Below are 23628 nucleotides of genomic sequence, written 5' to 3' on the forward strand. Positions count from 1 at the left end.
CCTTGTCTGTCCCTGTTACCGGGGAGAAAGCTGTGGAGGCCGTGGGGCTCTTCACGCAAGAAAGAATTCAGGCGTGAGACAGAGAGCGGAGTGATAGGCTTTACTGGGGACAGGGCACCTGTCAGAAGGGAAGGGACAGAGAGCGCCCAGTCGCTCGGACCGGGGAGAGCGAGGTCACATGGTTGAGTGGAGAGAACACACCTGGGCAGGCCAGGCGCGCGGCTCAGCGTGGAGGCAGAGGGCTGAGCGTGCGCAGGGAGCCGGAGCAGACTCGAGCCCGGATACAGCACAGGGCCTCACGGCGCGGCCGCGTGTCCATCACGCCCGCCCCCGCTGCAGCCATGGAGATGCACGCACTAGGGTGCAGGGCCCAGGCAGGCGGGTGAACTCTCAGAGCAAACACAGCTGTCCCGAAAGCCGGGAGCCCTGCCTCCCCTCCCCGCCCCTGGCTGGAGCGCCCTCCCGGGCTGTTGGTGGGGCCTGGGTCTCCTGGGGGGGGGTGTGTGTGTGCTTGGTCCTGGGTCTCGGCTTGTGTGCATCTTGTCCACCCTGCACAGCTGCAAGGCCAGTGTCCAGTCTGTGCCTTCAGCAGGAGCCCCTGGGCGCCCACCGTGGGCGGCTCCTCCGGCCTGCCTGTGTCCAACAGTAAAGCCAGTGCCCCCCCGCAGGCCAGCGAGAGCCGCTGTCTCCCTCCCGGGCACAGGGCAGGCCTCCTCCACCTCCCGGTGGCCATGCTGGGCACTCACCCCAGGAGACGCCAGAGCTGCACAGCGTCCCCCCAACCCCCGCGGTGCCGGGCTGCCCCAGAGCAGTGACCTTTACCCCTCAAGGTCACCGAGGCATCCTCGTTGGCCCCACACCCGCTACAGCCCAGCCCTGCTCTTCCTGGGGGCCCCGTCCTCTCCTGAGGTGCTACATTTGCGTGGGAAGCCTGCGCCAGTGGCGTGGAGCCGACCCGAGAACAAGGCCGCCGTGCCCGTCCTGACAGGCATGGCCACCGTGCACGGCGTGCCGCGGAGCCATCCTGAGAACAGGGCCGCCATCGCCAAGGGGAGTTCCCCGGAGACCGGCGCTGTTTGTCGGCCTCTGTCGGCCTCACCCTTCCTTGAGGCAGCCATGGCCCTTAGGCACGGCCCCTGCCTGACAGCCACCGCCCGGCCCCACCCTGAGATCCACTTCCCACCCCTCCCTAGTCTGGGGCACCATCTCCTTCCTCCACAGGCCCAGTGCTTGTGGTTTGTTTTTGTTTTTTTGGTTTTTTTTTTTTTAAGTTTTTTTTTTTTTTAAACGGTTAGAGAGAGAGGGGTCTTCTATCTGCTGGTTCACTCCCCAATTGGCCGCAATGGCAGGAGCTGCACCGATCTGAAGCCAGGAGCCAGGAGCTTCTTCCGGGTCTCCCATGTGGGTGCAGGGGCCCGAGGACTTGGCCATCCTCCACTGCTTTCCCAGGCCATCGCAGAGAAGAGCAGCTGGGACTCGAACCCGCACCCATGTGGAATCCCGGCACTGCAGGCAGCGGCTTTACCCGCTACGCCACAGCGCTGGCCCCGTGGTTTGATTTTTTAGCTGTGGCACAGTGGGTTAAAGCCCTGGCCTGAAGCACCGGCACCCATACGGGCGCCTGTTCCACTAACAATCCAGCTCTGCGCGGAGAAGCTCCCGGCTCCTCGCTTCAGATCGGCGCGGCTCCGTGGCCATCTGGGGGGTGACCAGCAGACGGAAGACCTCCCCCCCCATCTCTCTCTCTGTAACTCTTTCAAATAAATAAAATAAATCTTAAAACCGCGCCAGTCCATCCTCCTCCTCCCCCGAGAGCGTCCACCCCATGTTAGTGCCCGGCCACCCGGGGCCAGCACAACTGCTGAGAGTGACGGGGGCTGGCCCTGAGGAGCTGGGGGCCGCAGTGACCCTGTCTTCGTGGGGACCCCTCTTGCACCCAGAACTGCGGTGCAGGGAGCGGAGGGGAGGACACCGCCCTCCCAAGGCCTCGGACGCTCAGATCCCATCACACGCTCAAGGGAGACCCCTCCGTGGTTTTTCGTTTTCTTTTTTTAAGAGGTATTTATTTGAAAGGCAGAGTTAGAGACGTCCCCTGATGGCCGCAGCAGCCAGGGCTGGGCCAGGCTGAAGCAGGAGCCAGCAGCTGCACCCGGACTCCCCCGCCACCTCCTGCTGCTTCCCAGGCACATTAGCGGGGAGCTGGGTGGGAAGTGGAGCAGCCGGGACTGGAGCTGGCGCCCTGCGGGCCCCAGGAGCGGCCCCACCCGCTGGGCCACAGTGTGATGAGCACATTGCCAGCTCCAGACGCCAGCACAGCAGGGATGAGACGCACAGCCGCCTCCAGCTGCCAGTGCCACGTCGGCCCTGGTGCCCACGGGGAGGTGCTGGGCTGGCGGCTGCTGACCTGCTCCATGGGGTCCCTAGAGCCCAGGCGGGCTGACCTCTGACCCTGGATTCCGCTCTGGCCAGGCCCTGAGGTCACTGCAGCTGCAGTAGTGACCTGGACACCTGCTGAGTCCTGTGGTCAGCGCAGCCTCTGGCAGGAGCCCTTAGGCGGCTGCGGCTGTGGCGCGGGGTGGGGCAGGATCCCGTGACTGGGGGATCATTAACCCGGGGGCAGCAGCCGCCCCAGCTGTCGGCAGACGCCAGGCGCCCCCAGGCCTGGATTAGTGAGGCTGGGCCACAGTTAAACCCGGGATTAGCTCCCCTCCCCCTCCCCACCTGAGCTCCCAGTGCCGCCCTCGCCTTTGTTTACAGCCCAGTCTGGGGGAGGGCCTGGGGGATGGAGGAGAGAAGGGGGACGGAGAGGGGGAGAGAGATGGAGAGGGGGTGAGAGACAGAGAGGGGGTGAGAGACGGAGAAGGGGTGAGAGGTGGCGGGGAACAGAGTCAGGGTCGGGGTGAGGGTCGGCCTCCAGCCATCTGCCCTGACCCCTGACCCCTATACCAGCAGGTGCCTGTGGGACGGCCTTTGTGTCCCCAGAAAGCCCAGGGCCACAGGGGCTGAGGGCACTGGGTGGGCACTGAGGCCAGGTGCTGGCTTTGCAGCCGCATTCCCAGCATGCTTTGTGTGGGGCAGATGTCAGCTGAGGGTCTCGGGGGGTGGGACTGCCCCTGCACGTGGACCCCCTGCGAGGGCCCTGTCACTCAGAGACCGGGCTGCCCACGGTGGTCTATGCTGGGGAGCGACCGTGCACGCTGGTCCTGGCAGCGTGTGCTTGGGAAAGGGACCAGGAGCACGCGTGACGTCACCCTCTGTGCATACGTGTGTGCGTGTATGTGAACACGAGCTGAGGTACGGGCCCGTGTGATCCGTGTGCACGTGCGTGTGTGTTAGGGTTGGCCCCGCCTCTTCCCCCTGTGGGGTGGCCACGCTGCTCCCGCCGTCAGCTGCCACAAACGTGCTGGTCCAGAATCCCCCTGAAGCCCTGGGCTGGCTGCTGCTGCTGGAAGTGGCCTGCGAGGGTGGGGGACACGGAAGCTCCCGTGGTGGGGGGAGGGGTCGGGCGCCGCCCTCATCCTGTCCTTGTCCGATGGTAGGAGGTGGCGTCCCCTGCGGCTCCCCGTGAGAAGTCAGGGCATCACACGGCTTCCCTCGTGTGCAGGGGGCACGGCCTCCACAGGCAGTGTGACGGAGGACAGGTCTAGGGCGAGCCCCCTGGCCTCCCAGGACCTCAGGCCCCATCTCTGAGCTGTCAGTCCACAGCGCTGGACCGGGACACTGGTCCTCAAGGCAGGAGGAACTGGGCAGTGCAGGGACAGGGACAGCTGAGGCCTGGTCACGAGGGGGGGGACCCCGGCCTGCTTCTCGGTGCCTGAGGCCAGCGCCTGAGCGGCCCCACTCGCAGCCTGGGGGCTTCAGGGCAGGGGGGCGGTGGGGGGTGGGGAAGTGACAATGCGTGGGGGACGCTGGTGCTCCGTCCTGCATTGTCCGCCGGGGGCCAGCGTCGTCCTGGGGGATGCGTTTATGGCATGGGCATGTGGCCCCACGGACAGCGGCTGCCGGAATTGCCCGGTTAGAGACGGGCGTGGTCTGGGGATTTCGGAGGGCTTTAGCTTGGCGCCTGGATCTCTGGCCAAGGGTGGCTAAGGGAGCAAGTGGGCAGGGACAAAGACCCTGCCCTCACACAGGCCCCTCCGTGAGCCCGGCAGCCCGCACCCCAGACCCTGCCTCCCTGCTGCCCCACACTGGCGCCCCCGAGAGCACACCTCTTTGTCCAGAGCCCAGCCCTGCCGGGCCTCACCCCTTCCCTCCAGGCAGCGCCAGGACTGGCCCTGGTGAGAGCCCCAGGCAGGGGCTGCCCCTTCTCCCTCCCGAGTGCTCCAGGCCCAGCCAGGATAGATCCCAGACCCCAAAGCCAGGACTGGAGTGCCCTCTGCCCCTCAGCCCCAGAGCACAGGGCGTGGGGCGCGGTCTCAGGGGCGAGGGGTCCCCCGTCTGTGCGGCTGACCCCAAGCCTGGGCAGGGCAGGAAGCCTCCAGGGTCACAGTGCGCTCAGCTGTTCTGGGGCGTACGTGGATTAACCATCAACCCAGGTCCCGTTCCCGGCAGCCTCCCCTGCCCTGTGCTTTTCCAAGGGGCAGCCGTGAGCCCCTGCATTTCCATGGACGGAAGCCCATGGCAGCAGGGCCCCGCCTGTCCACTCCCAGCCTTTGGGGAGCAGTGGCTTGCAGGGGTGGGGCTGGGACTCCCCAGGTAGCTGTCTCCAGCCTGCACCCCTGACTTCACGCTCATGTCCTGTGTGGTGCCCAGGCAGAGCTGGGCTCTGGGCTGCGGTGTCCACACGTGGGGCCCGCCCATCCCGCCGGGGGCTTCCCCAGGAGCTGGCCGGCCCGAGCCCCGCGTCTGTGAGTCGGTGACCGTGCCCTGGCCTCGTGTAATGACCATGTTGGGGCAGCGGGCTCTCAGACACGGTCTGGTTGCAGGGACATCTGCCCGCCCCCTGCTGGGGGGAGGTGCGTCCCAGGGGGCCGCACGTTTGGGGGATGTCTCCCAGCTGGTTCCCGGCACAGAACAGCCCTGTTTCCAGTAAAGCCCCCACCCCCACCCCCCCGCCCAGTGCAGCACAAGCGGCCCCGCTGGGAGGACCCCTCCCCCACAGCACGCCCCTCCCAGCTGCACCCCGCAGCGGCCAGAGCCAACCTGGGGGAGCAGGGCTGGGTGCGTCCTTGCAGGGGCTGATGGACAAGGAGAGGAGCCAGGGAGAAGGGGCGGATCCTGGCGGGGGGGATAGATGTGGGACCTGTGCCCCCCACCGAGCACTGCCCACGCGAGCCAGGTTACATGCAGGGCCCCTGCCCTCTGAGGCCACCAAGGGCCCAGCAGGCTGCGACCAGCCCTGCCCGATGGCCACGGGTCCTGCAGTCCTGGAGTCCCTGTGCCGGGGGTGGCGGGTGGAGGTAAGTCCAGGGAGACAGGTCACCAAGCCAGCCAGCGAGGGAGGAGGGCAGCTGACGGCTGGGCTGACGGTGAGGCTGGAGATGGCCCGGGAGGGGCAGGGGCCAGGCCAGGGGTGGGAGGAGGGAGACGGTGTTGGGGAGGCCCTCCGTGTTCTGGATGGCTGTTGGGGGGCCCTGGCCCCGGGACAGGGTTCTGGGCACCTGGGTCGGGGGTTCAGGGGGACGCGGGGGGGGGACCTGAGCCTGGCGGGCCCAGGAGAGCGTGAAGGAGACGCCCCCACCTGTCTGGAGACTCACAGGCTGCGGTGGGCAGGGGGAGGGCCCCTGGGCAGCCACAGCAGCACGGGGAGAAGCACGCGTGGCCTTAAGGGTAAGAGAGAGAGGACGAGGCTCGGGCTCGGCTCTAGGCTTTGGAGGCGGCTGTGGCCGTGGGACGGGGACAAGGGCACGGGAGAGCCCAGAGGACAGGGACACTGTGACTCATCTGCAGGAGGACAGGAAAGGCCACCGGGAGTAGAGAGGAGGGGCCGAGGTCGGAGGTGCAGGGGGAGCCCTCACCTTCCCAGTGGCGCTCACCCTAGGTCAGGGCCCGCTGTCCTGGGGGCGGAGCCCTGGCCCCCTCTCCGCTCAGGGCTCACTGAACATGGGAGACACCAGACCCCTTGTCCCCCTCCTCTCCTCCCACCCGCACCCAGGGACGGGTGTGGCCCGCGGTCCTGGCCCTGAACTCTGCCTTCTGAGCTGTCCCTTCTAGTTCATCTTGGTCCCAGGGTGAGGCCTGACCCCCGCACCCACCCCCTGACCCGTCGTCACCATAACTCAGAGCCTGGGTCCTTCTGCCCACTGTGCACAGCTCAGGAAAACAGCAAACCACGGGGCCAATCCCCCAGGAAGCCGCCAGCCAGGACCAGGGCTGCCCAGGACGGTGGAGCTGCCCCAGCTGGACTCTGGCCCCCGGGGGTCGCAGTGAGTGGGGCTGGCACAGGAGGGACAGGGGTACCTGGACTGGCTCCACCGGGGAGCCTGAGGCCACGACACGTGGAAAGGGGGTTGTCTGCTGTAGTCCCCAGCCCCCCTGGAAACCTCAAATGTGCAAGCAGGCCCTTTGCTGGGTGGTCTCAGTATTCCCAGGGGGCTCGGGGGCCCCAGTTCCAGGGCGCACCCTCCTCTGCACCCACAGGGGTCTGTCCCTCAATTCTGGGCCCAGGGGGAGTTGTCAGACATGGGCTGGCCCGGTGCGGCATTTGCTGCACGAGCGAGCAGTGGGTGGGTGGCTGGCTGGGCGGATGATGGACGGATGATGGGTGGGTGATGGCTGCTGGCCCCTCCTGTGGGCATCCGTAGTGCGGGGCGTGGCTGAGGGCAGGGGAGGGACCTGCTAGACTGTGAGCAAGGAGGCTGCTGCTGTGCTCCGCTGGCCGGGCACCCACGCTCAGACACGACGGGGGCCGGGTTGTCCTACAAACGCATGCGAGTGTCCAGGAGCTTGGGTGGAAGGAAGTGGGGTGTCCCTCCTGCACCCACTAAGCTCACGCTCTGGGGGCACCATGAGGCAGGAGTCAAGTACCGGGAAGCACAGCCCCCCAGGGGGCCCTGAGCCTGGGTCCTCACCTCAGCCACACACCCCACTTTAGAGCCCCCGCCTTGCGCCAGTCTCGCCCTTGGTGTTTAGCTGGCGGCTGCACCCAGCTCTGGCTCCTCTGCCCTGGACAGCCCTTGAGGGCCTGGGCCCTGGGGGGCTGGGGGACAGCCCCAGGAGTGAGCAGCGGACGCCTCTGCGGGCGCTGGCCTCCCATGCCTCCTCCTCCCGCCAGGCCCCCCGGCCCCCGCTGTCCATGCGCATCAGCCTGCAGCTCACGTGTGGCCGAGTGGGGGTCGTGGCTGCCACCTCTGACCGGCGACCCTGCTCCAGTCAGTCCTCCCTGCCTGTCCACAGTGCGGTCCACCGAGCACCTGTCACTCGGGGAAGGGGAGGGTGCAGGAGGCACCTCCCGCAGGCCTCCCCCCTGCCAGGAGGAGCCACTGCCCCTGCCCTGCGTGGCCACGTGGCTAGGGCCGGGGGCGGAGGCAGGAGCCACTCTCGGGGCCTCGGGGCCTGGATGGGCAAGGTCACTTGTGCCCCTACAGCGGCTGCAAGGGCCCCAGACCCCACCCGACACCCTCAGCTCCCGCCCTCGACCCGCAGCCCCCCAGCCCAGCCGGGCCTCCCAGGCTGTGGCCAGGGACAACAGAGCGGCTCCGTCTGCGCTTGCCCGGGCACCTGGGGCCCCCACTGGCTCGGGCACTGGCCAGGCAACACGGGGGAGGGCAGCTGAGGACCATGAAGGGGCAAAGAACGGGGCTGGGGTGTGTGGGTCACGAGCCCCTGGGATGGGGAGGGCCGTCCACCCTGGGACCCCTCCCCCAGCTGCAGAGCCTGCCCAGACCTCCAGCACTTGCTTCTGCCCAGTGCCAGCACCCTCTCCCTGTGGGACCCTCCCTGTGGGACCCTCCCTGTGGGACCCCACTCCCTGTGGGACCCTCCCTGTGGGACCTCTCCCTGTGGGACCCCTCTCCCTGTGGGACCCCCCTCCCTGTGGGACCCCTCTCCTGTGGGACCCCCCTCCCTGTGGGTCCCCTCTCCCTGTGGGACCCCCCTCCCTGTGGGACCCCCCTCCCTGTGGGACCCCTCTCCTGTGGGACCCCCCTCCCTGTGGGTCCCCTCTCCCTGTGGGACCCCTCTCCCTGTGGGACCCCTCTCCCTGTGGGACCTCTCCCTGTGGGACCCCTCTCCCTGTGGGTCCCCTCTCCCTGTGGGACCCCTCTCCCTGTGGGACCCCTCTCCCTGTGGGACCCCTCTCCCTGTGGGACCTCTCCCTGTGGGACCCCTCTCCCTGTGGGTCCCCTCTCCCTGTGGGACCCCTCTCCCTGTGGGACCCCTCTCCCTGTAGGACCCTTCCTGTGGGTCCCCTCTCCCTGTGGGATCCTCCCTCCTTGTTGGACCTCTCCCTGTGGGACCCCCCTCCCTGTGGGACCCCTCTCCCTGTGGGACCCCTCTCCCTGTGGGTCCCCCCTCCCTGTGGGACCCCTCTCCCTGTGGGACCTCTCCCTGTGGGACCCCCCTCCCTGTGGGACCCCTCTCCCTGTGGGACCTCTCTCCCTATGGGACCACTCCCTGTGGGACCCCTCTCCCTATGGGTCCCCCCTCCCTGTGGGTGCCCTCTCCCTGTGGGACCCCTCTCCCTGTGGGACCTCTCCCTGTGGGACCCCTCTCCCTGTGGGACCCCTCTCCCTGTGGGTCCCCTCTCCCTGTGGGACCCCCTTCCCTGTGGGACCCCCTTCCCTGTGGGACCCCTCTCCCTGTGGGACCTCTCCCTGTGGGACCCCTCTCCCTGTGGGACCCCTCTCCCTGTGGGTCCCTCTCCCAGCCGGACCCCTCCCTTGCTCAGAGCTGGCTGTTCGCTTTGGGCTGAGCCGTGGGTGGCAGCCTTGGCGGGGTTCCGGCCTCAGCAGGAAGGTGGCGCTCTCGCCATGCTAGGGTCATTCTGGTCTCTCACCTCCAGGGTCTGCACTGCACCTCCCTCTCCTGCAGAGACCCTCGGGGGCAGGGCAGGCACAAGGGGACGCCCCAAACCTCCAGGCCCCTAGCAGCCCCCAGCCTGTCACCATGCACACAGCCCCTCACTCTCCCATCAGTGGCAAACGTGGACTTCAAAGCTGCGCATCTCCGGGGAGCGGCCCACCCAGCACGCAGGGGTCAGCGCTGGGGGGACACCGGGGGTTGAACATGGCTGCAGGCGTCTGGAGGAGGCGTGGGCGCGGAAAGGCCAGGATGGGCTGAGCTGCCCCAGGAAACCTCGGCAACCTTGGAGCGAGGGGACGAGCTGGGGTGCAGGAGGCACAGTCACCCCCCAGGGGAGCGGGGGGCAGGCAGCAGCTACACAGGTGCAGAGCGGGAGCCGTGGGACCCGGCTCCGGGCGGCCCCCTGGTGGCTGTGTCAGGAGGCAGCAGTGATGGTGGGGGCCGCTGGTCCTCCTCCGGGGCAGGGGGCCCTGGCTGGGGTCTGGGTCTTGCCCGGCTCCCCCAGTGTACGCTGTCCCCTCTGCAGAGGCCCCTCAGGGAAGCCGGCAAGCACTCACAGGAAGGTGTATGTCAGTAGGAGTGCGGCTGTGTGTGGCCGGGTGTGTGTGCGTCTGTGTGTGGCCGGGTGTGTGTGTGGCTGGGTGTGGGGGGGGCTGTGAGTGGTGTTTGGGTGTCTGTGGGTGACTTGTGTGTGGCTGGGTGTGTGCGGCTGTGTGTGGGGGGCTGTGAGTGGTGTTTGGGTGTCTGTGGGTGACTTGTGTGGCCGGGTATGTACGGCTGTGTGCAGGGGGGCTGTGAGTGGTGTCTGGGTGTCTGTGGGTGACTTGTGTGCGGCTATGTGGGGGGGCTGTGAGTGGTGTCTGTGGGTGACTTGTGTGTGGCCGGGTGTGTGTGCGGGGGGGGGCTGTGAGTGGTGTTTGGGTGTCTGTGGGTGACTTGTGTGTGGCTGGGTGTGTGCGGCTGTGTGGGGGGGGGCTGTGAGTGGTGTCTGGGTGTCTGTGGGTGACTTGTGTGGCCGGGTGTGTGCGGCTGTGTGGGGGGGGGCTGTGAGTGGTGTCTGGGTGTCTGTGGGTGACTTGTGTGCGGCTGTCTGTGCGGCTGTGTGCGGGGAGGGCTGTGAGTGGTGTCTGGGTGTCTGTGGGTGATGTGTGTGGCTGGGTGTGTGCGGCTGTGGGGGGGGCTGTGAGTGGTGTCTGGGTGTCTGTGGGTGACTTGTGTGTGGCCGGGTGTGTGTGGCTGTGGGGGGGGGCTGTGAGTGGTGTCTGGGTGTCTGTGGGTGACGTGTGTGCTCAGTGGGTGTGTGTGGCTGTGAGGGTGTTGTCTGATCTGTCTGTGCCCCCCATGCTGTAGGCAGGAGGCAGGGACATGGTGCAGTCGTGCATCTGGTCCTGGGAGCCCCCAGTCCAGGCCCTGGGAGTGTGCCCCTAGCTCCAGGCTTGCCTCCCCTCCCCCACCTGCGAGAGGGCCCTGGCCAGCACGAGGACGCCTGCCCTGGCCTGCTCACTGCTGTCACCCGCACTGGACCGTCCAGTGGGCCCCAGGGAGGCAGAGCTGGCGGGCGAGGCTCTGAGCCGGCTCGTGCACCTGCCTGCGGAGGAAGCGCGGGCTCAGACCAGCGTCTGTGAGCCTGGCGCCGACGCAGGCCTGGAGCAAGAAACCTGACCTCCGGCGAGCACCGGGCCGGTCGCCTGGCCCAAGTTTCCGTGCTTATTTGCTCAAAGTGGGGCAGCCCTCACCGGGCTGACCAGTGCCCAGGACGGCCAGGTGTGGGGAGCAGGGAGACCCCACATGCTGCTCACAGCTGGGCAGGAGCCAGGGTCAGGGCCGCCTCCCACTGCACTGCCCTGGGCCGTCACCCAGGAACCCAGCTTCCGGAGACACCGCCCTGACCAGGGGCCTGTGGCAGCCCCCAGACGCTCCCCATCCTGCCCCACGGTGTTGTGGGAACGGCCACGGGGAGGGGGCACTGGTGGAGGGAGAGCTGGAATTGGCCCCTTAGCCCAGGAGCTGTGACCCCCGTGCTGCCCGCCCCTTCTGGAGAGGGAACGACCGCAGTGGCCTCTGTGAAACGGGGCCGTCGTGGCCCCTTCCCCCCGGGGGCCCTGGGCAGTCGGCCCACAGCAGGTGCACCTGCCCCTGGCCAGGTGTGGGTGGGGCCGGCTCCGCCGCTGAGCGGTGGCTGTGCTGAGCGCCCCGGAGCCTCCAGCGCCACCTGGAGCAGCAGCAGGGCCAGGGCCGGGGTCACAGGCACCTTGCCCCGGTCCCCTGGAGCACCGCCTCGAACCCCCTGAGCCGCCCACACCCCCGCCATCACTGGGGGCCTCCCTGGCGCTGTCCGGGAGTGCAGTGTCCACCTACGGCTGCACCCCGCAGGCGCCCGCCCTGCCCACGACCCTCAGTTGGGCTCCAAGGGCTGCAGAAGGAACGCACCCTCCAGCCCCACCGCCAGGGGCCTCCCTCCTGACCTAGCTGTGGGGAGGGGGAGGGGAAGGGGGGGGAGTCCCACCCCAGCTGAGGGGCGGAGGCAGAGGGGGTCCTGTGGGCTGGAGGCAGGAGGCGTGGCCAGCAGTGTCCTGTCCTGGGCCAGGCACCTTTCCCGAGGGCCCCAGGCCTCCTTATCTCTAGGCAGTGTCCCAGGGCCACTGACAAGTGGTGCCTACAGCCTGGGCCAGGTGAGGGTGGCCTAGGATAACAGGGGCGGGAGGAGGAATGACCAGTGGCTGTGTCCACAGGTGAGGGGCCACTAGGGGGCATCCCACTGTGTCCACTGGACTCCTGTAGCTGGCACAGGTTTGGAGTGGAATTGGGCCCCTCTGTGAGCACATCAAACGCAGCCACAGAGGAGACAGTGGGGGGAGTGGCCTCCACGCCAGCGTCCAGGGGGTCTGTGGAGGCAGAGACAAGACCGGGCAGGGGCTGTCCACGTCCCCTGCTCTGCGTCTCCACGGCTCGGGCCGCCTTCCTCCCGGTTACTGGACACCCACAGCCCCTGCTCAGGTTGCACGCGGCCTCCAGCTCCCACGCCGTGGGTGGGGCAGCCCCTTCCCACAGGGAGCCACAGGCTGGGGGTGGGGGGTGGCGTGTGCAGCGGCTTCTGGAGCCGAGGGAGCCGAGGGCAGGGCGGGCAGGCCACGAAGCAGAATGGGCCACGAGTGGCCTTGTGGAGCAGGGCTGGAGACACGGGGTCTGCGGCAGAGGGGAGCTCGCCCCCTCACCCCCCCCCCCGGCCTGCAACGCAGGTGCGCCCAGGAGCACAGCAAGGCCACCCACGTCCCGGCAGCACCGCGCTCTCGGGGGACTCGGGGCCACTTGCAGGTCAGGCTGGAGCCACCGCAGCAGCAAATACAGTGTGGACGAGTGCCCTGGAATTTCTAGAAGATTCCACACCGAGAACAAAAGAGTGAAAAGAAAGCAGAAGAGGGGGAGAGAGCAAGGGACAGGGACAAAGCTGTCATTATTCAAGGCAAAAACGCCTCAAAGTTTGCGAGAGGTTGAGCTGAAAAACCACTGAATAGTGCAGTTCAGAACAATTCAGTCACTGGGTGTCGCCTGGCCCACTGGCCCGCTGCAAGGTCCACTACGGTGGTGACCAGAAAATGCGTTCACCCAGAAACCGAGTGGACGCGCCGGGACCCGAGTTCATCCTCCAGCACCAGGGGACAATGGCCGGAGCTGCGGGCGAGGCCCCCACCAGGTGGGCGCCCGGCAGGTGTGTGCAGGTGTGCCGACTTCCTGGTGCCCTGGGATGAGGAAGGAGCCTCACCCTCCCTCCAGGGCTGTGAGCGCTAGCCAGCCTCTTCACGCAGGTGCAGCCGCACGCCTAAGTTCCAGCTAACCGACCGAGCGTCTGTGCTGTGCTCTGGGAGAGACAGGCTGCTTCTTTCCGGCTTCCTCTGTCTCCTGCTGGAACACGGCCGTGACCGCTGGACTTGGAGCAGCCATCTTGGACCGTGAGGTGAGTGAACACCAGCCCCATGCAGCTGACCACGACTTGCTCTAAGTCACCCCTGACCGCCACCCTGAGGCCCTCCCCGGGTCCTGCCTCTCAGAGCTCTGGTTCGCACCCCCTCTAGCAGTGGCCATGGAAGGGGCAGGGACTTCAGGCTCTGTCTCCCCTGTGCCTGTGAGCGACTGAAAGTGAAACCTGCGGAGCACCGTGAAGGGTTTAGGGGCGCTGGCACGTTGGCACCCACGCATCTGCTGCTCCCGGGGCTCCCAGGGCCAGGGGCCTCCGATGGCAGCACCCCCATTCCTTCCACTCTCCAGGGTCCTGCGTCCTCTGCCCCCTGGCTGTGCTGGAGGTGCTGGGCCACCGGCCCGCCAGGGCGCCCCCAGACCCAGCTGTCGCCCCACGCTCAGGGGCACCATCCGTGGTCCCCAGCCCCCAGGGACGGCCAGTCCTGCGCTCGGTCGGGTTCCAACCCGGCCTCACCGCCAGGTGGGAGGGGGTCGTCCAGGGTCACGCGGCGCCCGCCCAGACCCCCAGCCGCAGGGCCGTCGCGGGCGCCCGCGGACGCCCGCCCCCCACCCCGCCCCGCCCGGCCAGCCCCGCCCCGCCCCGCCCCGCCCCGGCCCGCCGCCCGCCCCGCGCACACCCGCTGGAGCCCGCAGCCGTCGCGCGCCGGGACACCGCCACCATGTCCCAGCGCTTCGTGGTGACGCCCGCGGGGCCGGGGGCCGACGATGGCGGCAGCCAGCGCCCCGGCCCGCGCCCGGACCCCGACCCCGGCTTCCGCCCGGCCGCCGCGCCGGAGCTGCCGAGACTGGACGCGCTGCCCATCCTGCGCTACTACCGCGAGCCCAGCCGCTACGGTAGGAGGGTGGGGGCGCGGCCGCGGTGGCCGGGGTGGGCCGGCTCCTCCCCGGGACGTGGTCGGGACCTGATCCCCGTGATGGCCTGCTGACGGCTCCGCGCCCTCTGTCCTCTGCCCTCGCTGTGCCTGCCGCCGGGGAGTGCCCAGCAGGTGGCTGCCGCGGGGAGCCTCCGGGAGCGCCCGGTCCGCCAGGCCTGGCTCAGCTTGTGACCTGGCCACTGTCCTTTCTCCCTGTGCGCCGCCCACCTGAGGACCCTGAGGTGGCGCTGTTGACGGGCGCTGGCCCTGTGACGCGTCGCCCACATAGGTGGGGTCCCCCTGACCGCGGGGGTGCCCTGTGTGCAGCCCCGGTGAGGGCTGGGTGACGCTCGCAGCCCAGGGGGCGCGGGATCCAGGCCCTCCCGTCCCTGCCGGCCGCCGGGCTGTGGGTTGGGCCCCCGCCTCTCAGGTCCTGTCCGCCGTCCCCCTCGGCCCTGCCGCCGTCCGCTGGGCCCCTGGCGTGTGCCTTGTGGAGTCTGGAGTGTCCACCCAGGTCAGGCAGGGCCCTCCCTGTGTCTCGGGCTGGTAGTGGATACGAGGACTTGGACACGTGCTCCCAGGGCACACACGTGCTCCCAGGGCACACGCTTCCTTGGTTTTCTCCTGGAATCCACGAAGCGAGCAGACGCTCCCTAGCGTGGATGGCTGAGTTAGAGCGCTCGCGGGGCCCCGGGCTTGTGCGTGTCCTGCGGCAGGTGCCGCTCCGTCTGGGGAAATGGTGTCCGCAGCAGGCTCACTGAGGAGGCCCGAGCCCCGAGCAGCCCGCTGGGCGACGCTTCCTGGGATGGTGCCGTGTGCGCCGCGCTGTTCTGCACGGTGGCCCTGTCCGCGTCCCTACCCGGGCCAGCCCCTGGCGGCCTGGGTGCCACCGAGAGCTCTTCCTCACGGGAACTGGTCCCCGAGGCCGCGGCCGGGCCCCCCAGCTGCAGATTGGGGGTGGCTGGCAGAGCCAGGGTCTCGACACCCCACGCAGGGGCCCCTCCCCGGGTCCCTTCCGTCAGAGGCCCTGGTGGGCAGTGCCAGGGCACAGGCCTGGGGCTCAACTCGGGTGCCTTTCCTGCCCCCTCCCAGCCGTGGCATTCGGGCCCCGGAGTGGACGTGGAGCGGGGGCTGTTGGAGCCAGGGCCCTGCCAGTCCTCGACCCCTGCCCCGCCGTCTGCTCTGTGGCAGGTGCCAAGGTGGGGCTCTTGGAGCGGGGTGGGCACCCTCGTGGGCTGGGGGACACAGACAGGGCCTGGCCGGCCTGGCCTGCCTCTGCTCTGGCCCTGGCTGGTGGACATCCGGTGCTGGACAGCTGGGCTCAGTCGTGGGGGCCGGCTGACCGGTGCAGTGGTCTTGTGCTGTGCCCACCGTGCAGGAACTCAGGCCTGTCATTTGGTGCTGCCGTTAGATGATGGAGACTAAGCTTAAAAAAGCAAACACGGATTTTACTGGTAGCCTGGGCGCCGAGCCAGGGGGCTGAGCCGGGTGGGGCCTCTGTCCTGAGCTGACCTTTCGCTTCTGGGCACGAGCTCGAGGGCTCAAGATGAACTTTATTCCCTGGGGACGTCGGTCTGCTGGCCGCGTCCCTCCGGCCTCAGGCTCACACGAGAGGCCCCAGCCCCAGTGTGCGGCTGTCTGACTGCTGGGGGGGGGGGGTCCCGTCTGGCTCCGTCCGGCGTGTCCGTGCACGTGGAGAGCACGTGGCAGGCCTCCTCTGTGGGCCGGGCCTGGGGTCTCCCAGCTCCCTGCACAGGCGGTGAGCCTGGTGTTCTGGGTTCTGCCCCCACGCGGCCCTGCCGGTGTCGCCACGCACACAGGGTTTGGGCGCCGTGCTGTTTGCTCTGTGGATGGGGGTGGTGGGGACGGCACCTGCCAGGCCCTCGCCCAGGGAGGCGCCACGTGCCTGCCGCCGCGTGTGAGCGTGTGCTCCCGGATGTGGGAGGGGAGAAGCACGCGGCACTGGAGGCCCCTGGGGAATTCTGGGAGCACCGCCTCTGGCCTGGGGCGGCCCCCCCTTGGCCAGGCAGCAGGTGCTGGTGGAGGCCCCAGGGGAGTTTCTTTCCTGGGGTGACCCCCTGGGGACAAGAGATGGACGAGAGGTGGACGCCCTCCTGGGTCTCCAGGTGGGGAGGGGGCCTCGGCCCGCATGGGGTGTGGGCTGTTCGGGGAGGTCACAGCCACACCCCTGCACTGCCTGGGCTGTGGGGAGGGGCAGGCTCCCCCCTCAACGGTTCCCACGCTGTGGCTCCTGCCCTGACTAGAGGCTCCGCCCTCTGAAGCCATCGCTGCGGGGGGCGGGGCCTCACAGAGGTCCGAGGTTAGACTCCCCCTTCCCCAGGACAGAGACCTGAGGGCGGCACAGGGTGACAGCACCTCTGTGCCGGGGAGACCTGTGCCATCAGACTGAAGCTGATGTGTGTGAGATCTGTGTGTGATCTGTGCTGTATGTGGGTGATCTCTGTGTGTGCCGTGTTGTGTGTGTCTGTGTTGTGTGTATCTTTTGTGTATACCTGTGTATATGTGTCTATGTGTGGCTCAGTCTTGTGTTATTGTATGTGTGTGTTGTCTGTGTATCTGTTCTGGGTGTATTTGTGCCTGCATGTATCCGGGTTGTGTGTTGTCTTGTATGTGAGTTGTGTGTATCTGTGTTGTATGTGTCAGGTGTATATCTGTGTTGTGTGTATCACATGTTTGCTGTGTGTATCTTATATGTGTGCATTGTGTGCATCTTGTGTGTGTTTTACGTTGTATGTATCTTGTGTTGTAAGTTAGATGTGTTGTGTGTATCCTGTGTGTTGTACGTTGTATGTATCTTGTGCATTGTATGCTATGTGTGTCTTGTGCGTGTTGTATGTTGTATTGTGTGCTGTGTTGTATGTTGTGTATATTGTGTGTGTTTTACATTGTGTTTATCTTGTGTTGTATGTTATATGTGTTGTGTTGTGTGTATCCTGTGTGGCATGCATTTTTTGTATGTATCTCGTACCTTGTATGCTTTGTGTGTCTTGTGTGTGCTGTATGTTGTATTGTGTGCATCCTGTGTGTGTTGTGTATCTCAGGTGTGCTGTGTTGTATGTTGTGTACATTGTATGTATCTTGTGTGTCATATATTGTGTGTTGTGCACTTTGTGTGTATCTTGTGTGTGTTGTGTGTGTGTGTGTGTGCAGTTTGGGTTTTTGCTGCTCATGCAGGGTGAGCCTGAGAAGTGCTGCAGGAGCCCCGGCCCAGCCCCTGTGCACCTGCGCGCAGCACACGCGTGCACACGCCGGGCAGTGCCCTTCACGGGACCCGGTGTCTGCTGGGGGGCAGGGCGCCCAGCGCAGGTGCGGCCGCGGCTCGGGTGTCTGCAAAGCCTGTTTCCGTCCCGTGAATATTTCATGGCGCGCGCTGGCATTGCCTGGCACACGGGAGACGCCCCCGCCCGGTGCGGCCTCGCCTGTGCCCTGATGTGCAGCGTCTTCCTTCCCCCGAGTGGCGTGGGCTCTGGAAGCTTCTTTAAGCAGAGGGAACGGGCCTTGCAGGCGTGGGTCAGGAGCCGTGCACACAGGAATCGGGTGCCCGGCAGCCCCAGTGTGCTCCCTGGACCCCCCGGGAGGCCGCCAGGGGCTGTGGGCCCTCCCACCCGCCCCCAGCACTGTGCTCCGTGGGTGAGATCTTTGCCGTGCACCGTGGGTGGGGTCGGGGTCGGGGTCCAGATGTGGGCGCGTGGGTGTCGGCAGTGTCAGGCAGAGTGAGTGACGCAGACAAGCCTTGGGCACAAGCAGCGGCGAGAGTGGAACGAGAGGACCTTCGCCCCTCACCCCCTGCGGGGCTCCCTCCCTGGCCGACGCGCTCCCCCGACCCAGCCACCCACAAAGTCCCGCCCGCTCAGACCTGGCTGGAGATGGGCACCCACAAAGTCCTGCCCGCTCAGACCTGGCCAGATGGGCACCCACAAAGTCCCGCCTGCTCAGACCTGGCCGGACGGGCACCCACAAAGTCCCGCCCGCTCAGACCTGGCCGGACGGGCACCCACAAAGTCCCGCCCGCTCAGACCTGGCCGGAGACGGGCACCCACTGCTCAAAGGGACTCAGACAGCCCCCAGCTGGCAGAGGCACGCGGGTTGCTGGCCACAGGGGACTGCACACCACAAGTGGACACTACTCACGCCTGTGGCATCATTCGCACCCGTGACACCATTCACATACATGTCACCTCACACGTGCGACACCATCCACATGCATGTCACCTCACACGTGTGACACCATTCACATGCGTGACACCTCACACGTGTGACACCATTCACATGTGTGACACCATTCACATGCGTGACACCATTCACATGCGTGACACCTCACACGTGTGACACCATTCACATGTGTGACACCTCAAGCCCGTGGCACATTCGCACTCACCTGAAAGTGGCTGTTCTCAGAATCCTGGGGCAGGACCAGGAAGCTGGAGCCTCGCCGTTGCTGATGGGGGTGCCCCGGTGAGATGTGCGGCCAGGGCGCCCCGCGTGCCCCGGCGAGGTGTGCGGCCAGGGCGCCCCGCGTGCCCCGGCGAGGTGAGGTGTGCGGCCAGGGCGCCCCGCGTGCCCCGGCGAGGTGAGGTGTGCGGCCAGGGCGCCCCGCGTGCCCCGGCGAGGTGAGGTGTGCGGCCAGGGCGCCCCGCGTGCCCCGGCGAGGCGAGGTGTGCGGCCAGGGCGCCCCGCGTGCCCCGGCGAGGTGTGCGGCCAGGGCGCCCCGCGTGCCCCGGCGAGGCGAGGTGTGCGGCCAGGGCGCCCCGCGTGCCCCGGCGAGGTGTGCGGCCAGGGCGCCCCGCGTGCCCCGGCGAGGTGTGCAGCCAGGGCGCCCCGCGTGCCCCGGTGAGGCGAGGTGTGCGGCCAGGGCGCCCCGCGTGCCCCGGCGAGGTGTGCGGCCAGGGCGCCCCGCGTGCCCCGGCGAGGTGTGTGTCCAGGGCGCCCCGCGTGCCCCTCAGTGGACGCAGGGGCGCAGGGCCAGGGCTGGAGCGTGACTCGTGCTGAGGGCGCCTCTGGGAGACCCAGCTGTGGCCTGAGCTCTACGCAGACCGAGCCAAAGTGGAGGTGCTGGCGCTGAGTGCTCCACATGCTGGGTCCTGAGGTGCTGGCGCTGGATGCTCCACATGCTGGGTCCTGAGGTGCTGGCGCTGGATGCTCCACATGCTGGGTCCTGAGGTGCTGGTGCTGAGTGCTCCACATGCTGGGTCCTGAGGTGCTGGTGCTGAGTGCTGCACATGCTGGGTCCTGAGGTGCTGGTGCTGAGTGCTGCACACACGGGGTCCTGAGGTGCTGGTGCTGAGTGCTGCACATGCTGGGTCCTGAGGTGCTGGTGCTGAGTGCTGCACACACTGGGTCCTGAGGTGCTGGTGCTGAGTGCTCTGCACACACTGGATACTGAGGTGCTGGTGCTGAGTGCTCCACATGCTGGGTCCTGAGGTGCTGGTGCTGAGTGCTCCACATGCTGGGTCCTGAGGTGCTGGCGCTGAGTGCTGCACAGGCTGAGCCCTGAGGTGCTGGCACTGGGTGCTGCACACACTGGGTCCTGAGGTGCTGGTGCTGAGTGCTGCACACACTGGGTCCTGAGGTGCTGGCGCTGAGTGCTGCACAGGCTGAGCCCTGAGGTGCTGGCGCTGAGTGCTGCACAGGCTGAGCCCTGAGGTGCTGGCGCTGAGTGCTGCACACACTGGGTCCTGAGGTGCTGGCTCTGAGTGCTGTACACACTGGGCCCTTAGGTGCTGGTGCTGAGTGCTCCACAGGCTGGGTCCTGAGGTGCTGGCGCTGAGTGCTGCACACACTGGGTCCTGAGGTGCTGGCGCTGAGTGCTGCACAAACTGGGCACTGAGGTGCTGGTGCTTAGTGCTGCACAGGCTGAGCCCTGAGGTGCTGGCGCTGAGTGCTGCACACACTGGGTCCTGAGGTGCTGGCGCTGAGTGCTGCACACACTGGGTCCTGAGGTGCTGGTGCTGAGTGCTGCACAGGCTGAGCCCTGAGGTGCTGGCGCTGAGTGCTGCACAGGCTGAGCCCTGAGGTGCTGGCGCTGAGTGCTGCACACGCTGGGTCCTGAGGTGCTGGTGCTGAGTGCTGCACACACTGGGCACTGAGGTGCTGGTGCTGAGTGCTGCACAGGCTGAGCCCTGAGGTGCTGGCGCTGAGTGCTGCACACGCTGGGTCCTGAGGTGCTGGCGCTGAGTGCTGCACACACTGGGCACTGAGGTGCTGGTGCTGAGTGCTCTGCACACACTGGGCACTGAGGTGCTGGTGCTGAGTGCTGCACACACTGGGCACTGAGGTGCTGGCGCTCAGTGCTGCACACGCTGGGTCCTGAGGTGCTGGCGCTGAGTGCTGCAGAGGCTGGGCCCTGAGGAAGCGGTGGGTCCCCGTATCTCGCCACGTGGGGGTCTCGCCCTGTGCACGAGGACGTCTGAGGCGGGGTGCACAGCGAGGACGTCACTCAGCCTGGGACGGCGGAGGTGGGGACAGACTTGCGAGAGGCGGAGGGCGCGGGACGGGCTGCGCACCACCTGCACAAGCGCAGCGCCACGGGCCCACACGCCTGACGCGGTTAACGTGGCAGAGTCCACGCGTGTGTTCCACCGGCACCCGCAGCACCCGCAGGAAAGCACGGGCAGGAAGGAGGCCCGGCCTGGCCTGTGTCTGGGCAGATTTGATTAAATCAATTTGCGCCGCCGCCTCTCCCGGGAGGGGGCCCGTCGCTCTCGGTCGCTCTCCGGCCTCTGGGAAGGGTTTTGTCCGGGAGCCTTCCTGTGCGGCCAGATCGCCGCGACCAGGAGGAAGGGGCAGAGCCCAGGCAGGGGCAGGGCTGCCGCTCCTCCCGACAGTGCCCCCCTGGCCCCAGGCCCCTGGAGCCGCACGGACGGCGCTGGGCGGGGCCCCTTGGCTGCTCGCCCTGGTGGTTGGAACCGGGGGCCTCGGCGATGGGTTTGCGCTGCTCTGTGACCCTGCGCTCCCTGCCGTTTGCAGGGTCGGGGCAGCACCAGGCCGAGCGGGACACGTGGCCGTGGTGTGGTGGGCACCGGCTGGTGCAGGACTCCTGCCTGCTGGCGGGGCGGCCTCTGCCCTGCCCGGGCCCCTCTGGCCGAGGTCACTGCTTTCCTCAAAGCCGCCTCCAGAACCAGAGCCTCGCACAGCCCCGGTGCCGGCCGCGCTGGCGGGAAGTGAGGAGGGCTCGTACTGCTGCGTGGAGACCATTCCCAGAGGTGCACACGAGCCTGTGTGTGCACACGTGTGTCTGTGCACACTGGTGCACATGAGTGTGTCTTCACGTACATGTGTGTGCTTGTGCATGTGTGTGTCGCAAGTGCATGCATGTGTGTACATATTGATGTCTGAGTGTATCTGCATGTAACAGGTATCTATGTCCTCGTGTGTGTGTTTATCTGCATGTGCTCATGTGTGCACACGGGTATGTGCACAAATATCCCTGTGTGTACATGTGTGTGCACAAATACCTGTGTGTACACACGTGTGCATGCACATGGGGGTGTGCACTAATATCCCTGTGTGTACATGTGTGTGCACATGTGGCTGTGTACAAACATCTCTGTGTGCATCTATGCAACATGGGTGTGTGCACAAATACCTGTGTGCACACACGTGTGCATGCACTAATATCTGCGTGTGCAGCATGTGTGCATTCGTGTGCACACATGGGTGTGTACAGTGCCTCTGTGTGCATGAGTGTGCACGCATGGGTGTGTACAGTGCCTCTGTGTGCATGTGTGTGCACGCATGGGTGTGTACAGTGCCTCTGTGTGCATGCGTGTGCACGCATGGGTGTGTACAGTGCCTCTGTGTGCATGCGTGTGCACGCATGGGTGTGTACAGTGCCTCTGTGTGCATGCGTGTGCACAGGTCAGTGCACACTTGCGTCGCGGTGTCAGCGGTGCTACCTTAACCCTGTCCCATATGCACTGCAGACATCTCACACCTGGAAATCCCTCTGTTCTTAGTCCTTGTTCTGAGGTCACGCAGGGCCTTAGGAAAACCAACACACACGCGTGTGAGGAAGCAAGGCACCCGGTGGTGGCGCGTCCTGGCCGTGCTTCCTGGAGGCCCCGTGTGGCTTCGCCCGTTCACTTCCTGCCCCCTTGTGCTGGGCTCTGCAGGGGAACTGCTGGGGTCTCCCCCATGTCAGCTTGGGAGGGACCCGCCTTCCAGCCCACAAGCCCCACGAGGCTGCTGGCTGCTGTCCGTGGCCCCGCGGCCCCCGTGGGCAGTGTGGCTGGGTGGGGAGCGAGCTCCTGGGCGCGTGGCCCCTGGGCGGCCGGCTGGGCGGTGGAGCAGTTCCTGCTCCCAGGGTCGCCGGCTGCCATCCCGGCACCTGAGTGGCCTCCCCGGGCTGCAGCCCGGGACCAGCAGCCCCGCCAGGCTGGGGAGGGGGCACGTGAGCCCTGTCCTTCTCCGCCCTGAGCTCTGCGCACTGGACCATTCCTGGACAGGGGGCTCAGCAAGGTGGGGACAGAGGGACGAGGCGGGGCGGAAGGGGACCCCGCTCTCCCCGTGCCCTCGCCGAGGCCTCCAGCGTCTCCGGGTCGGCTGCCCCGCCGTGGAGCAGGTAGCGGCCGGCCAGTCCTGGCCTGTGGGCTGGCGCCACGTGGCAGGGGAGGCACGGTGGCCTGTGGCTCTGGCAGTGGGACGGGACGGGTGACCTGGGCACTGGGACCACACGTGGGGAGGCCCAGGCAGTGGCCGTCGTGACTGGAGCCTCGCGGCGGCTCCCGCTGCTCGGCACACCGGGGGACCCCGCCGAGTGGCTGGGGAGCAGCAGCCGAGGGGACCCTGAGACCGCGACCCCGATGACCGTGGCAATGGTGATGACCGTGACGAGTGTGGCAGCTACGGCATGTGCCGACTGTGACGCCGCGACCCAGGGGTGGTTGAGCTGCGTCGGAGTCCCTGCCCCCCGGGTACCTCAGAATGGGGCCTCGGTAGGGGCCGTCGAGTTGGGGTGAGGCCGGCCGGGTGGCCCTGGCCAGTGTGTCTGGTGTCCTTACAAAGGGATGTGTGGACACAGGGAGCGGCTGGGGCAGCCCCGCCCACACCTGCTCTCAGCGCTCAGCCTCGCAGGCGCCCAGCCGCTGAGCAGCGCTGGCCATGGCGCCGCCGGAGCAGGTGCAGCTTCCCTCAGCCTCCGCCTCGGCCCCTGTGCCCAGCCCCAGGCGGTGCCTCCACTGTCTCCCCGCCGTGCCCCTGTGAGGCCGCCCTGAGCCGCCAGGGCGTCCCCTGCTCTGTCTGCCTCCGTCAAGCGCGGCTGCCCTCCCCCACCGGCCACCTGAGCCCTCCCCAGGGCCCTGGGTTCCTCATGGCCTCTTCTCTTGTTGCCTGGCGACTGGTACCTTCACGTCCCCCTGGACAGGACAGCCCGCGGCAGGGGCAGAGCTGTGGTCCTGGTGGAGGCGAGACAGTCACCACCCTGCCGCCGACACACTGACGGCACCGCCCCCTCCCTGTTGTGTTATTTTTTATTTATTATTTTTTTATTTGACAGGTAGAGTTACAGACAATGAGAGGGAGAGACAGAAAGGTGTTCCTTCTGCTGGTTCACCCCCCAAATGGCCGCTACGGCCAGCGCTGCGCCGATCCAAAGCCAGGAGCCAGGTGCTTCCTCCCGGTCTCCCACCAGGTGCAGGCACCCAAGCACTTGGGCCATCCTCCACTGCCTCCCTGGGCCACAGCAGAGAGCTGCACTGGAAGAGGAGCAACTGGGACTAGAACCCGGCGCCCATATGGGATGCCAGCACTGCAGGACGGTGCCGGCCACTGTTGTGTTCCTTTTTAAAATGAATTTATGTGTTTGAAAGGCAGAGTT

At 67.1% G+C, this 23628-nt stretch overlaps 1 protein-coding gene across 1 annotated transcript in view; it reads left to right on the forward strand.

Moving 5' to 3' along the window:
• Positions 1 to 13583: 13583 nt before the first annotated feature.
• SLC12A7 (solute carrier family 12 member 7) overlaps positions 13584 to 23628 on the forward strand; it is a 55773-nt gene continuing 45728 nt past the window's right edge. The window contains exon 1 of the mRNA XM_070056263.2: positions 13584 to 13773. Within this exon, the coding sequence (XP_069912364.2) occupies positions 13599 to 13773 (175 nt within the window). The 5' untranslated portion in view covers positions 13584 to 13598. The remainder of the gene's footprint in view (positions 13774 to 23628) is intronic.

This window comes from Oryctolagus cuniculus, chromosome 14 (genome assembly GCF_051225735.1).
Source record: "Oryctolagus cuniculus isolate XC-2025 breed Fujian yellow rabbit chromosome 14, ASM5122573v1, whole genome shotgun sequence".
In the NCBI taxonomy this organism is placed as follows: domain Eukaryota; kingdom Metazoa; phylum Chordata; class Mammalia; order Lagomorpha; family Leporidae; genus Oryctolagus; species Oryctolagus cuniculus.